The sequence below is a fragment of the Muntiacus reevesi genome, chromosome 1 (assembly GCF_963930625.1).
Source record: "Muntiacus reevesi chromosome 1, mMunRee1.1, whole genome shotgun sequence".
NCBI lineage: Eukaryota > Metazoa > Chordata > Mammalia > Artiodactyla > Cervidae > Muntiacus > Muntiacus reevesi.
Genome location: NC_089249.1, coordinates 150233686 through 150246538, shown reverse-complemented (window position 1 = coordinate 150246538; position 12853 = coordinate 150233686). Strand labels below are relative to the sequence as shown.

General features: G+C 53.2%; 1 protein-coding gene across 1 annotated transcript; it reads left to right on the top strand.

Annotated features, from left to right (window-relative positions):
• The first annotated feature begins 1152 nt into the window (after nucleotides 1–1152).
• Nucleotides 1153–12609, top strand: BSND (barttin CLCNK type accessory subunit beta). Its single transcript, XM_065912176.1, has 4 exons — nucleotides 1153–1591; nucleotides 7263–7363; nucleotides 9547–9816; nucleotides 10682–12609. The coding sequence occupies exons 1-4, from the start codon at nucleotides 1415–1417 to the stop codon at nucleotides 11091–11093; spliced, it is 960 nt and encodes a 319-aa protein (XP_065768248.1). The 5' UTR covers nucleotides 1153–1414; the 3' UTR covers nucleotides 11094–12609.
• Nucleotides 12610–12853: the final 244 nt, after the last annotated feature.

Genomic DNA, 12853 nt, shown 5'->3' with positions numbered 1-12853 from the left:
ACTGCTTCATAATGAAACTCCAAGGCACTGTGGCCAGTGACACCAGAGTGTATCATGTGAACACAGGTGTGGTGTTGGGAACCAGTACAGCCTGCGTTGGGGGCGGAGGGAGCGGGTGACAACAACAAACAGGAAGATTCCCCAAGCCTAAGAAGTCAGGATGCCAAGTGAAAGCCTTTTATCCTGCAACACCAATTCAGAGCCAGTTCAACCCTGTACAAACAAGTGAACGCTTTCTTTTAGAGATACTCTTGACCAGCATTTTCTTATAATCCTCGGTGAGAATCTGATTTTTCCCATCAGCCTCCTGCAGGACTGAAATTCCACCATTAGAATGTCATTCTTAGAAGGAGGGCATCTTCCTTCAACCAATCACACCCTAGAGGGGCACTGCCCACTAGAGCCTTTCATGGCCTGATTCAAGACAATCCAGGGTTTGAAACCAGAGTTCTTATCACAGAGCATGGGAAGGGGGGCAGAGGCACCCAGGGAGGCCAGGCCTGGAGACAGACCTGGTCCTGCGAGGTGCTATTATTATCCCCATTGTAGAGAGAAGGAAGACTGAGGCACAGGCGGTAACTGGATCAAGACCACACTGCTCCATAGTAGAGGAGCCAGAACCCAAGCCAGGAAGTCTGTATGACCACCAGAGCCTGCACTTTTAACCTTTGTGCTACAGTTAGGCAGTTTCACCCGGGGGTAATACTGGGTTCAAATGCCAACTACCCTGTCTTTTCTGGCTGTGTGACCTTGACCATATATCTGTGTCTTCATTTATAAAGTACGGATGGTAGTGCCTATCTTACAGTGTTCCCTAAATGAGTTAACATGTATCACATGTTTAAAATAGAGCCCTGCATGCAGGCATTGTTCGTAACTAGTGGCCAGGTGAGCACATGACCTTGAAGAGTCTAAAATTCTTCAGGATTCTAAAATGCCAGCCTGTGGAATCCTGGAATCCCCCAGCGGCATTCTGATGCTTTTGGGCTGCAGTATTTACCTGCTTCCCCTGGCTGGATGGTGCAGGCTGCCTGTTTGCCCAGCTCAGCCCCACACAGGGAAATGAGGTGATGTCAAAGCCTGGGCTGTGGCCCAGTCCCTGGAACCTCCCCTTCCCTCCCTCGTGTCTCCCTCACTCGGATTCCCACACGCTCCAGAGGGCCCAGAGGGAAGGTGAGAGGAGCGAAGGTGGGGGCACGCAGCCACCTGCGCGTAACTCCTCCAGCCTGGAGAACGGGGTGTGCCCCGTGGCTGGGCTGGACCTGAAGGGAGCCTGCCTCCCTCTCGGCTTAAGTCCTGATCAGCAGTGATCCCGGAGCGTCACTCCTCAAGTGTGAGTGCGTGTGTAGGTAGCTGGCTGGTTCGCTGGCGCCTCTCTGTAGGTGGCTCACAGGCCAGGCCTGGCCAGGTAGCCATGACTGATGAGAAGACCTTCCGCATCGGCTTCATTGTACTGGGGCTCTTTCTGCTGGCCCTTGGCACATTCCTCATGAGCCACGACCGGCCCCAGGTCTACGGCACCTTCTATGCCATGGGAGGCATCATGGTGATCGGGGGCGTCATCTGGAGCATGTGCCAGTGCTACCCCAAGGTAGGTGGGAACAGTGGGAACAGGTGGGCTGGGGGCCAGGGCCCAGGAGGGTCTGGGGCTGTGCCTCTATTCCAGGCATCAGTCCCCCATCCTTCAATCATCTTGTCATCCTCTCCCCTTTACCCTTCCTTATCTACACTCTCCTGAGCATCCATCCATTCATCCATCCATCCATCATGCTTCCATCCATTCCTTAGCATAAAGATTAATCAGAAGTCCCCTGAATCTGGAGCCCTGAACTAGGTATCATGGGGGAGACACAAGCCAGGGTCTTGAAACCAGAGTTCTTGAGGGCTTGCCACCTGCCAGGCACACCTGTATCCCTGGTGAAGTTCAGCATCCATCCTGAGCTTTTTGGTACCTCTGAAGTTCTATGTTTATAGTGGAGAAGCCTGAGCCTCAGAAAGTGAGGTTCCCACAGCTCCTGGGTGTCAGAGTTGGGATCAGAGCTCAGATGCGTGGTGTCTAAAGCATAACCTTCCTCAGGAGGATGGTTCCTGTGTCCCAGAGCTGCTGAGAGGTCTGAGCGAGTCAGCTGGAACCTCATGGCTTGGGGAGTGCTCTCTCTTTTGGAGTTTTAATGTACTCCTAGCCAAATTGTGACTTAATGATGGGAAGAGCACTGGTTTGAGAGTCTTGAGTTCTAGTTCTAGCTCTGTTCCAAAGTCTCCATGTGACCTTTGTCTTTCTGAGCCTCGGTTTCTTTTATCTGCAAAATGAGGCCCTGGGCTCCTATTTCTCCCAGCCTCATGGTTATTATGGAGAACAGAGAAGAGATGAACACTTTTGTGAACTGTAGAGTGTAATATTTAGGTGAAAGACTGTCACCCTTGCTGTTATTGATCCTCCCAACAAACCTGTGGAACGGGCAAATCAATTGCTGTAATCTTGTGGTGCCCAGAGAGGTTGAGTGGTTTTTCCAAGGTCACACAGCAGCTGGTCAGCTAGATCCAGGGAGACAAGGAAAGAAGCATGGATTCTAACTTGCACTCTGCCTCTAATTACCTGGGAGACTTTGGTTAAGCTCCTTCCCTCTCTGAGTCTGCTTCCACGTTTGTAGAATGTGTGAGTCAGGAAGAGGGGGTGGGAAAGAGGGTGTATCTTAAGGACCCCGCTGGTCCTGTCATCTGGGGCTCCAGTCCCCAGGCAGCCACCACCCCCTCTTTTCTCCCCCTACCCCCCGCAGCCCCCTCCTCACCTCTCGCCTGGGTGGTTCTGCTGGGGTTTGGGAGCAGGGAGGAGGCTCCCAGGGCCTGGGTTAGGCTCTCCCAGCCCTGCTTCCTCTGCGGGCAGCCCCAGGCTGTCAGAGCGTTTATTCAGCACTGGGGCGGTCCAGGCTGGTTTATAGTCATTTACTGAGCAGTTTACAGTCAACCCGACTCAGTGCAATGCCCTGAGCAGAGGTCACCGGGAGAAGAAGGCCTTGGGGCCGAGCCACCCACGTCACCACCGCCTTCATCATCATCCTCCCAATGAGGAGCCTGGACCCTGGGGGACAGTGGGAGGATGGGGGGAGGGTCCTTCGTACCCTGGCTCCCTTCACAGAGCTGGCTGTGGGTGGGGAAGGGGAGGGGGGCAGGGTGGCGGTGGGGATGAGGGAGAGAGATCGGGGACAGGGAATATTCTCGAGTATTAATGAGTAACTGTTGACGGATTCACGTGTTCCTGTGCTGCAGAGGCTGCATGGTGGGGTAGAAAGAGCACAGGTTTCAGCGTCCGCTGGGCCCAGACTCAGATCTCTCCTCCCTGAGCCCCACTTCTGTGACCCTGGCAGAAGAATCCCCCTCCTCCCTGAAAGTTGCATGGCCGGGTGGGAGGAACCAATACGGTCTTGTATGTGGGGATCTGGCATCATGCCTGGTCTGGAGTCAATTCGAAGGTGGCTGTCTCAGGATCAGCGTTGTGGCTTTGAGCGGGTCTTTGTATGTATGTGCAGGTATGCGAGCACAGATGTGGATGCGTGTTTCAGGGCCACAGGCTGTTAGGGCGGCACATTAAGGGAGAGAAGGCAAGTGTGTTGTAAACCAGGGAGGTATGCTAGATGAGGGTCCCCTCTCCCACGTCGTTTCACTGGAGCCTGGGCCACTGGAGCCATCAGCAAATACTGATGCCGATCTTCTCTGCCAGATCCTCTCCTGCCTCAGAACCTGACAAGTGGGAATTTTCTGGATTGACAGAAATATAAATATAAGGGAATAGAATTAGACAATTATGATATGGGGGTAAAGTAAGTAAGTAAAGTTGTTCAGTTGTGTCCCACTCTTTGTGATGCCATGAACTATGCAGACCATGGAATTCTCCAAGCCAGAATACTGGAGTAGGTAGCCTTTCCCTTCTCCAGGGGCTCTTCCCAACCCTGGGATCGAACCCAGGTTTCCCGCATTGCAGGCTGATTCTTTACCAGCTGAGCCACAAGGGAAGCCTGATATGGGGGTAATACCAGTGTGAATTAAGCTGTCCCTGTCTTTGGGGGACTGGGGGGTCTCATGGAGGAGACGATTTTCTACCTGCTGGGGAGGGAATGGGTTTCACAGAAAAGATAACTTGGGATTTGTAGGTAAAGAAGTTCACCAGGCAGAAAAGATGAGGAAAGACATTCTGGGTAGAAGGAACAGGGTGAACAAAGACATGAGGTGAAAGAGCAAGGCAAGTGGGTCGACGTGACTGGAGGGTGCGGGGAGCGAGGGAAGGTGGAGAGGGAGTGGGGCTTGGGCCCGCGGGGCCTGGATGCCATGCTGAGGACTTCAGACCCTACACTGTAGTTGATGGGACAAGAAGGGGACATGAGCAGCTTTGCAGTTCAGGAAAGTTATCAGGCTGACAGCTGGGAGGAGGAAGTTTCAAAAGCAACCAGTCAGTGGCGGTGGGCTGGGAGGGGGTGCTCCTTCTCTGGTCCAGGTGAGAGGTGATCATCTCCTAGATTAAGACAGAACTTGATCCCAAGGCTGTAGCAGTGGAGAAGACATTTCCAGTTCATCAAACTTACAGTACCTGCTGTGGCTAGGTGTGGCCCTGGTACTTCCAGCTTGCTTACCTTACTGAATTTCCGAAGTAGATTTGTTCAGATTTAGTGGTCAGCAGGGTTTCGGGCTTGAGAGGAGGAGGAATCGGGACAAATCTAGCTGGTGGGACAGTCAGGGATGCTGTGCTTGTTAACTGAGGTGGGGCAAGGAGAAGGATTGACTGGGAAAGCTGGACCTCTTTGCCCGGCTTCTGCTTCTACCCTCAAGTTCCCCACTCCCCACTCCCCACTCCTGCCTGCTCTGCTGGAGCCCAGGACCAGACCCCTGACTGGTGACTGATGGATTGACCTCTCCATGGGCCTCCCTCCACCATCCCTCTGTTCCCTCCCTCTGGGAACTGCCCAAAACTCTGCCCAAACACAAATCTCTCTGTGTCCTCTCCGGCTGAGAACTCCTCCAGGGCTCCCACTGCTTCTGGATAAAGGCTGAATTTCTTAGCCTGGTGCTTTGCGGTCTTCATGGTCTGATCTCCACTTCCCAGCTTCAACTCTGCCTGTCCCCCTCTCTTAAAAGATTTTGTGTTGTAAGAGGCTCAGGACTTTCCTTCTGCTCCAGGCTTTCAGAGCGGCAATGACAATGATGCTGTAGGGTGACAATGCTGCTGCTGCTGAAGGTGCTGCTGCTGACGGTGATGATGTGATTATGATGTTGATGGAGATAATGGTGGTGATTATTACGATGAAGAGGAGGATGACTGGAGGAAGGGGAAGCTTCTGGGAAATACAGAACCATCTGGCAAATGCAGGACATACTTAGATGGAAGATATCCAGGGCCCTCCCTCATTTGCAGACATATGGGGGAAAGGTTACTACTCACAGGTGTTCTAAGAACCCCTCCGGCTATCATTCCCTTCTCCCCATCAGGACTGGGCTTTGATGGTGCAGACGAGTGTCTTTCACTCACTGTACTCTGTGGGAAGGGAGAAAGGAGGCTGCTGCTTCTGAACCTGGTATAACACTGGAAAGTGAAGTGAAAGTGTTAGCTGCTCAGTCGTGTCCAACTCTTTGTGACCCCATGGACTGTAGCACAGCAGGCTCCTCTGGGGCTCCTCGGTCCATGGGATTCTCCGGGCAAGAATACTGGAGTGGGTAACCATTCACTTCTCGCCAGGGGATCTTCCCCACCTGGCATCGAATCCAGGTCTCCCACATTGCAGGCAGATCCTTTACCCTCTAAGCCACCAGGGAAGCCCAAGGGTTTTTATCAAATATTTGTTGAGGCAATTTTCAGTTGAGGAGAACAAGACTCAGAGAAGTCTTCAATAGCATCAAACTATGATTTACAGAGCAGCTACTGTGTGCTAGGCACTGTGCTGGGGGACCCCTTATGTATTACCTCATGGAATCCTCACAGCCAGGAGACAGGCAATACAAATCCTACTTTTTTTTAAAAATTAATTAATTAATTAATTTGTTTAAACTCTTAGTTTCGGCATGTGGGATCTAGTTCCCTGACCAGGGATTGAACCCAGACCCCCTGCTTTGGGAGCACAGAATCTTAGCAACAGGACCACCAGAGAAATCCCCTAATCCTACTTTTTTAAATTGTGAAACATACATAAACTAAAATTTACCACCTGAACCATTTTTAAGTGACCTTTTCAGGATTAATTACATTCACATGGTTATGGAACCAATTTCCAATATGCTTTTTGTCTTGTACAACTGAAACTCTATACTCGATAAATGGTAACTCCCCGTCCCCCCTCCCACCTATCTGTGGCAACCACTATTCTCCTTTCTGTCTCTATGAATTTGACTATTCTAAATACCTCATATAAGTGGAATCCTGTGGAATTTGTCTTGTGACTGGCTTATTTCCTCAAGGTTCATCCATGTTGTAGCACATGTCAGAACTTCATTTTCTTTTTAAAGGCTGAATACTCTTCCTTTGTCTATATACACCACACTTTGTTTATCTAGTCCTCCATCAGTGGGTACTTAGGGTGCTTCCACCTTTTGGCCATTGTGAACAGCGCTGCAAATATCTCTTTGAGGCAAACCCCATTTTACAGAGGATCACACTTGGGCTCTGGGAGGAGTGATGATCTGCCCAAGGAGGGCTGCTCACCCAGTCTCTCAGACCCCAAAGGCAGGGCGCCTCCTGCCTCATCCCACTGCCTCCTTTGTGATCTGCTTCCCCTCCACTGCCCCAGGCCCACCTGTGGCGTGGCACCTGCAGAGACCTCGAGATCCCGGAAAGTTCAGGGGTCAGGGCTGGGCCCCACCTCACCCATCCCCTTCTCTGTCCTCTGTCTCAGCCTCTGTTGGTGCCAGGAAACACCTGACACCCATTCACCAGGTGTGGATGAAGGGCCTGCTGCATGTCTGGCAGGACAAGATAGGACCTCCCCCAGGGAAGGGGTGCGTGTCTCATTCGCTCACTGCTGCCCCCTACTGCCTGGAAGAGTGCCTGGCACACAGCTGATGCCCCAGGAGTGTTTGCTGGGTGAATGAGGGGCAAGTGGGAGCAGGAGCCCAGAGACCCAGACAGCCTCCAGTGCTGGGCCCTCCTGTCAAACAGGGGGGTCCCTTGTGAGGTCTCTCTCCCAGGGTATGTGGAGAGGTTAGGTCTGTGCTCTGGGGAGGCAGCAAGTGCGAATGTGTGCGGGCAGCTTCAGAGACGCCTTCTCCCCTTTGCCCTGCAGATCACCTTCGTACCTGCTGACTCTGACTTCCAAGGTGCCCTGTCCACGAAGGCGAAGGCGCTGGGCCTGCTGGAGAATAGGCTTGCTGCCGAGATGAAGAGGTGGGTGCTGAGCCCTCCAGGTGGAGTGGAGGGAGGGAAGGGTTAGTGACCGCTCAGGCCAGTCTCTCCCTGCTGAGGAGAGTGAGGGGGTGGGGCAGGAGCAGAGGGGCGGTGTCTCCCCTCTGCTTCAGGCTCTGACTTTACCTTCCTACTTCCTGAGTACAGACTCTCAGAAATCGTAGATCGTTCTGGCCTCTCAATTCTATGAGGTGGTCATTATTATTCCCATTTTACAGATGAGGAAACTGAGGCTTGGGGATTTTTGTCTTGCCTTACAGCGAATTAGTGGCAGCCAAATAGATGTGACCCTGAATCCCACACAGTAGTGACAACCACTACTCTAGCAAACAAGAGGCATGATGATGGCCACGGCACAGCCCTGGGGCCCTGCCACTTTTTGGCTGAGTGACTTTGGGAAATTGACCTGTCTCTCTTTTCCCCATCTTTGAAATACAGATACTAATAGTACCTTCCTCCTAGGCCTCGGTGGCGGGGCTAAATGAGATAATAGTCATCTCTTGGCATCTGTGGGTAACTGGCTCTAGATCACCCTCAGACACCAAAATCTGTAGATGCTCTAGTCCCTTATATAAAATGGCATAGTATATAATGTAATATAATGTAATGTAATGGCATAGTCTTATAATGTAAGACATCCTCCCATATACTTTAAATCATCTCTAGATTACTTCTAATACATAGCACGTAAATGCTATGTCAGGAGTTGTCAATATAATGAAAGTGAAAGTGAAAGTCGCTCAGTCGTGTCCGACTCTTTGCGATCCCATGGACGGTACAGTCCTTGGAATTCTCTAGGATTGTATGATATAATATAAATGCTATGTAAATAGTTGCTGGTGTGTGACAAATTCAAGTTTTGCTATTTGGAGCTTTCTAGAATTTTTTTCCTGAGTATTTTCAAACCACAGTTAGTTGAATCCATGGATGTGGAACCTGTGATATGGATGGCAGACTTTATAAGCCAAGCACTAAGAACAGAGCCTGGACCATAGCAGGCCCTCTATAAGCTTTTGCCATCACTGGTAGGAGGCGCTTCCAAAAGCACCAGAGGCCAAGTCAGGCATTTTGTGCCCATGACCTCTTTTGGTCTTCATAGGAATCTGTGAAAGGGGTGGTGTTGGGCCTTTTATACAGATGTGGAAACTGAGGCTCAAGAAGTGCAATTACAAACCCAAACCTCACAGAGAGTCAATACCAGACCATACCTGCCTTCATCCTTGGAAGTGCCAAGTGCTGTCTTGCCAAAACATGGCAGCCCTGGAAGGGTGACTTGATCAGCCGTCCCCCCTCCCACCCCTGAGGCCGTGATGATTGTGCTCAGAAGTCCAGGCTGCAGATCCAGGATCTGTGGCCAGGGATCTGGGACTTTCTCTGTTTTGCTTGGGGAAGGAGGTGGTGATGGTATTTTCTGTCCCTGGCACCCAGGTGACCAAATGTCCCAGGGGACTGAGGCAGATAGACCCTGGGTGGGTATTGGGACCAGCCTCGGGACTGGTCACAGAGAGAGAGCTGTTGGAATAGAGCTGGGGCTCAGGTCGCCCTGAGCCTGGGCTCCTCCCCATCACTCCCCAGCCCTGGATTCTGGAGCAGTGGAGAAGGTGGTGCTTGGAGCCCCAGCACCGGCCCTAGGCCTGAGTCACCCAGGCAAGCCAGCCAGGGTCTGTGCCTCCGCCTCCCCCAGCAGCTCCCAAAGTTCCAGCAAGGACTCGATGAGCTAACCCATACAGCCCAGCCCACAAGGACCACTCAGTCTATGGGCCCTTACTGCTGCTGTGTCCTCATCTGAAAAATGGGAACGACCACTCTGTTTCAAGGGGTTATTCAGAATAAACAGCATAAAGCCTTCAGGCCACCGTCTGGAACCCAGCAAACTCCCAGTTAATGCAGACCGACCTTCATTTGGTAGTTGCAGCCTTGGGGTTCACTTTGGAGATATGGGGTGAGAGGAACACTGGCCTGAGTTTCTGAGCTTTCCCACTCAGCTTACCTTGTCTGGCCTCAGTCTCCTCATCCATGAACTGGGTACAGTAGCCACTCCCAGAGGCTTCTTGGAGATCAGGGGAGACCCGGTGCTCAGAACAGGCGGGCCAGGGGACAGCACAGAGCGAATCTTTGCCTACCTGCCTATTCTTTCTCCTGCTGTCTCCTACACCCCCATTCAGCCCCCAGCCCCCCTACGTCAGGCTATGGGAGGCAGCCGCCTATGACCAGAGCCTGCCTGACTTCAGCCACATCCAGATGAAGGTCATGAGCTACAGTGAGGACCCCCGCCCCCTCCTGGCCCCAGAATCCGGACAGCGGCAGCCAGAAGCCAGCGATGGAGGAGAAAGCGGCCCTCATGACCCTCAGGCCTGGTTGGAAGCTGCTGTGGTCATCCACAGGGGCTTGGACCAGGATGAGGGAGAAACAGACCCAAGGCAGGGCAGGTTCAGGTGAGCGTGCAGAGCAGAGGGGCTCTGGGGTGGAGGAGGGGGTGTGGGCCACTGAGGGTGACTGGAGACCCTGGCCAGGAGAGAGGCTGGGGACACCCTGAGGAGACGCGTGGGTCTGGGCTTAGTCACCCGCACCTGGTTCAAGCCCCAGCTCCTTTGCTGTTGTAACCTTCAAATGCTCCTCACCTTGCCGAGCCTCAGTTTCCTCACATGAGAATAATCACTCCTACCTCAGAGTAGTCTGAACTCGCAGCATGAGGAGCCAGGCGAGGAGCCAGAGGACCTGAGTTCAAATCCAGGCTCTGCTGCCGACGGGCTCTTGGCCTTGGGCAGGTCACTCCATCCCCTCCCCCGCCCCTACCCTGTCCCCAGCCATTCATGAACGGGAACGTGAATATTCCTCATTCAAACCTGCAGCCCCTCACCCACCAGCATCCCTGGGCACACTCCCTGCCAGGCCTTGACACACCACCCTGAGGGAGCCCCTCATCCAGTGGGGGAGGCAGACGAAGGAGCAGAAGGTGACAGCCAGTGTGACAGGGACTCTGGGAGGCCCAGAGCAGATCCCTGAGTGGTTGGAGAGACAGAGGAGTGACCTGGTTTGGGTAACATAACTATGGTCCATTTCTTGAGCACCTACCATGTGCCAGGCCTCTTGCAAAGTGCTTTGCACTCATTATCTGCTGTAAACCTCAGGGAGAACCATAGGAATGAATGTTGGTATTTCCCCCATCTTACAGGGGAGGAAACTGAGGCCCAGACAGGTGAACTCACCTACCCCGGGCCTTGCAGCTAGTGGCTGGGGTTCAGACCCAGGCAGTCTGACTCAGGGCTCCCCTCACCCTCTCCGCCTTTACCCCTGCAGCCCCCCGACCTGTCCCCAGGGTCCTGCACCCTTGGCTTCCTTTCAAGATGATCTGGATGTGGGCTCCAGTGAGGGCAGCAGCCCCAACCTGTCTCCACCCGAGGGAGCGGAACCTCAGCCCCCGCCTCCGGAGTCCTGGACCTGCAGGTGCCAGCTGGACCGCTTCCATGACTTTGCCCTGATTGATGCCCCCACGACGGAGGATGTGTCTCCAGAGAAACAGCGGCGGGAGGCAGCCGTGCCTAGCTCCCAGCAGAGGTCCCCAAGGACAAAAGAGGAGGAAGAGGCTTCAGACACAGGCACAGAGGGGCTGGCACAGGAAGAGGAAGACCTGTACTATGGGCTTCCCGATAGCCCCCGGGATCCCCTCCCAGACAAGGAACTGGGCTTTGAACCTGAGGCCCAGGGCTGACATGGAACTGCTCCCGGGGTTCCAATCTGGCTCCACCACCAATCTCCATGTGACCTCACAGGGCTTCCATTTCACTAACTGCAAAATGGGGTTTGATTTTGTAGACTCTCAGTGGGCCGAGAGCATTTTGAGAACCACACAGAGAGGAGATGATTACATTACTGGGCCATTGCGGTTTCGATCATTAATACTTTTTGTGGAGCTTTGAAGGTAATAGGATTTGTTGAGAAGATTTGCAGCAGCCAGAGCCCTCAAGTGCCTTTTTAGCTTCACCTCAAAGCTAACTTCTGACCAGGAACCCTCCTTGGTGCTGGCCCTGGGTCCCTCAGCCCCTGTGAAAGCCCCTCAGGGTCCTCATTCCTGCTGAGTCTTTTGGTCCCCTTGATGGATGGTGAAATGGGTCTTCATTCAGAGCTGACATCTGGTCCTGCATCCTTCCTGTAGCTTCTGTTGTTCTGGGATCCAAAACCTCCCATGAGTGACCTCTGCTGACCTTCCAACTTTCTCCTGGTCAGCCCACCCCCGCTCACCCTGCGCCTTATGCCTCTGCCAAGCTGTCTTCTCCACCAGGATGCCCTTTGTCCCTATCTGCCTGGCATACTCAGGCTCATCTTTTAAACCTCTGCACAGACATCCCCCTTCTGAAGGCTCTTCCTGATGTCACTGCTTTTGGACCGAGTTAGTCCTGGCCTCTCTGTGCCTCCTCTGGGCCTTCCACGTTTGTCTTGGAGTGTGGCTGCCTGCTCAAGGCCAGTACCTTTGCTTCACTCGCTTTGGTCTCTCCTGTGCCCAACTCAGGTGGTCCCTAAGGTGGTATAGAAGTGACCAGAACCCAGAAGGTTTTTGCAGGGAATGCCCCATCCCTCATTCCACTGACTCTCAGATTCCTGACTTAACTCATTTGGCCCCGGTGGCATTTATGGATCATCTACTGTGTGCCAGATGGTAAGCTGGGATCTTTAGGTGGAAAGGGACATGAACTGATGACAGTTCTCACCCTCAAGGGGCTCACAATACTCTGAACCTGGCATCTTGTAAGTTAGACACAGCGTGCAGAGCAGAAACTGAGGTGGGAACAGAGCAGTTAAAAATTGTCCCAACTGAGTGACACCCACACAACCATTGTGGCCACAGACTCCAGGAACAAACACCTCTTGCTGTCTGAGCAGCCCCTGAAGTTATGGCAGCATCACTGAGTGTTGCTTTCTTGGGCTGATCTCTGCAAAGCCCCTCTGGGGCCCCGACATGGGTGGTACCACCTCAGCCGCGGCCCCCACATTCAGAGCTGGCACCCTGGGCCTCTTAGGAGGGCTGACCTTCACCTGGGCTACACCTCTGGGCTGAGATTGGGGTCATGGCCGAGGGAAGGGCATGTCCCGGCACCCTCTCCATCTCCTTTCCTCTCCAGTAGGAGAGCCTCTGCTGTAACAGATGTTCCCGGCTCTGCTCACTCACGCAGGGGAGGGGTGACCTGCATCAAGAGAACACCAGTGGGAGGTTCAAATAAAAAAGTTTTCAGTGTTTAGAATGGTTATCTTCATTCATCTGCAATTTCTTTTATGTGAACCCTCTTCCCACACCCAACGCCGCTTCCGCTCTCCCCCTGGGCAGGATAAGCGAGGGGGATCAGTGAGCGGACTCTCTGGAAAGTGAACATGAGACACAGCAGTGTGGCCGTAGGACAGTGTGTGGGCGGAAGCTCGAGAGTGGCCCCTGCCTCCACATCACACTGCAGGGCGCCCCCAGGCCTCAGCAGAGAA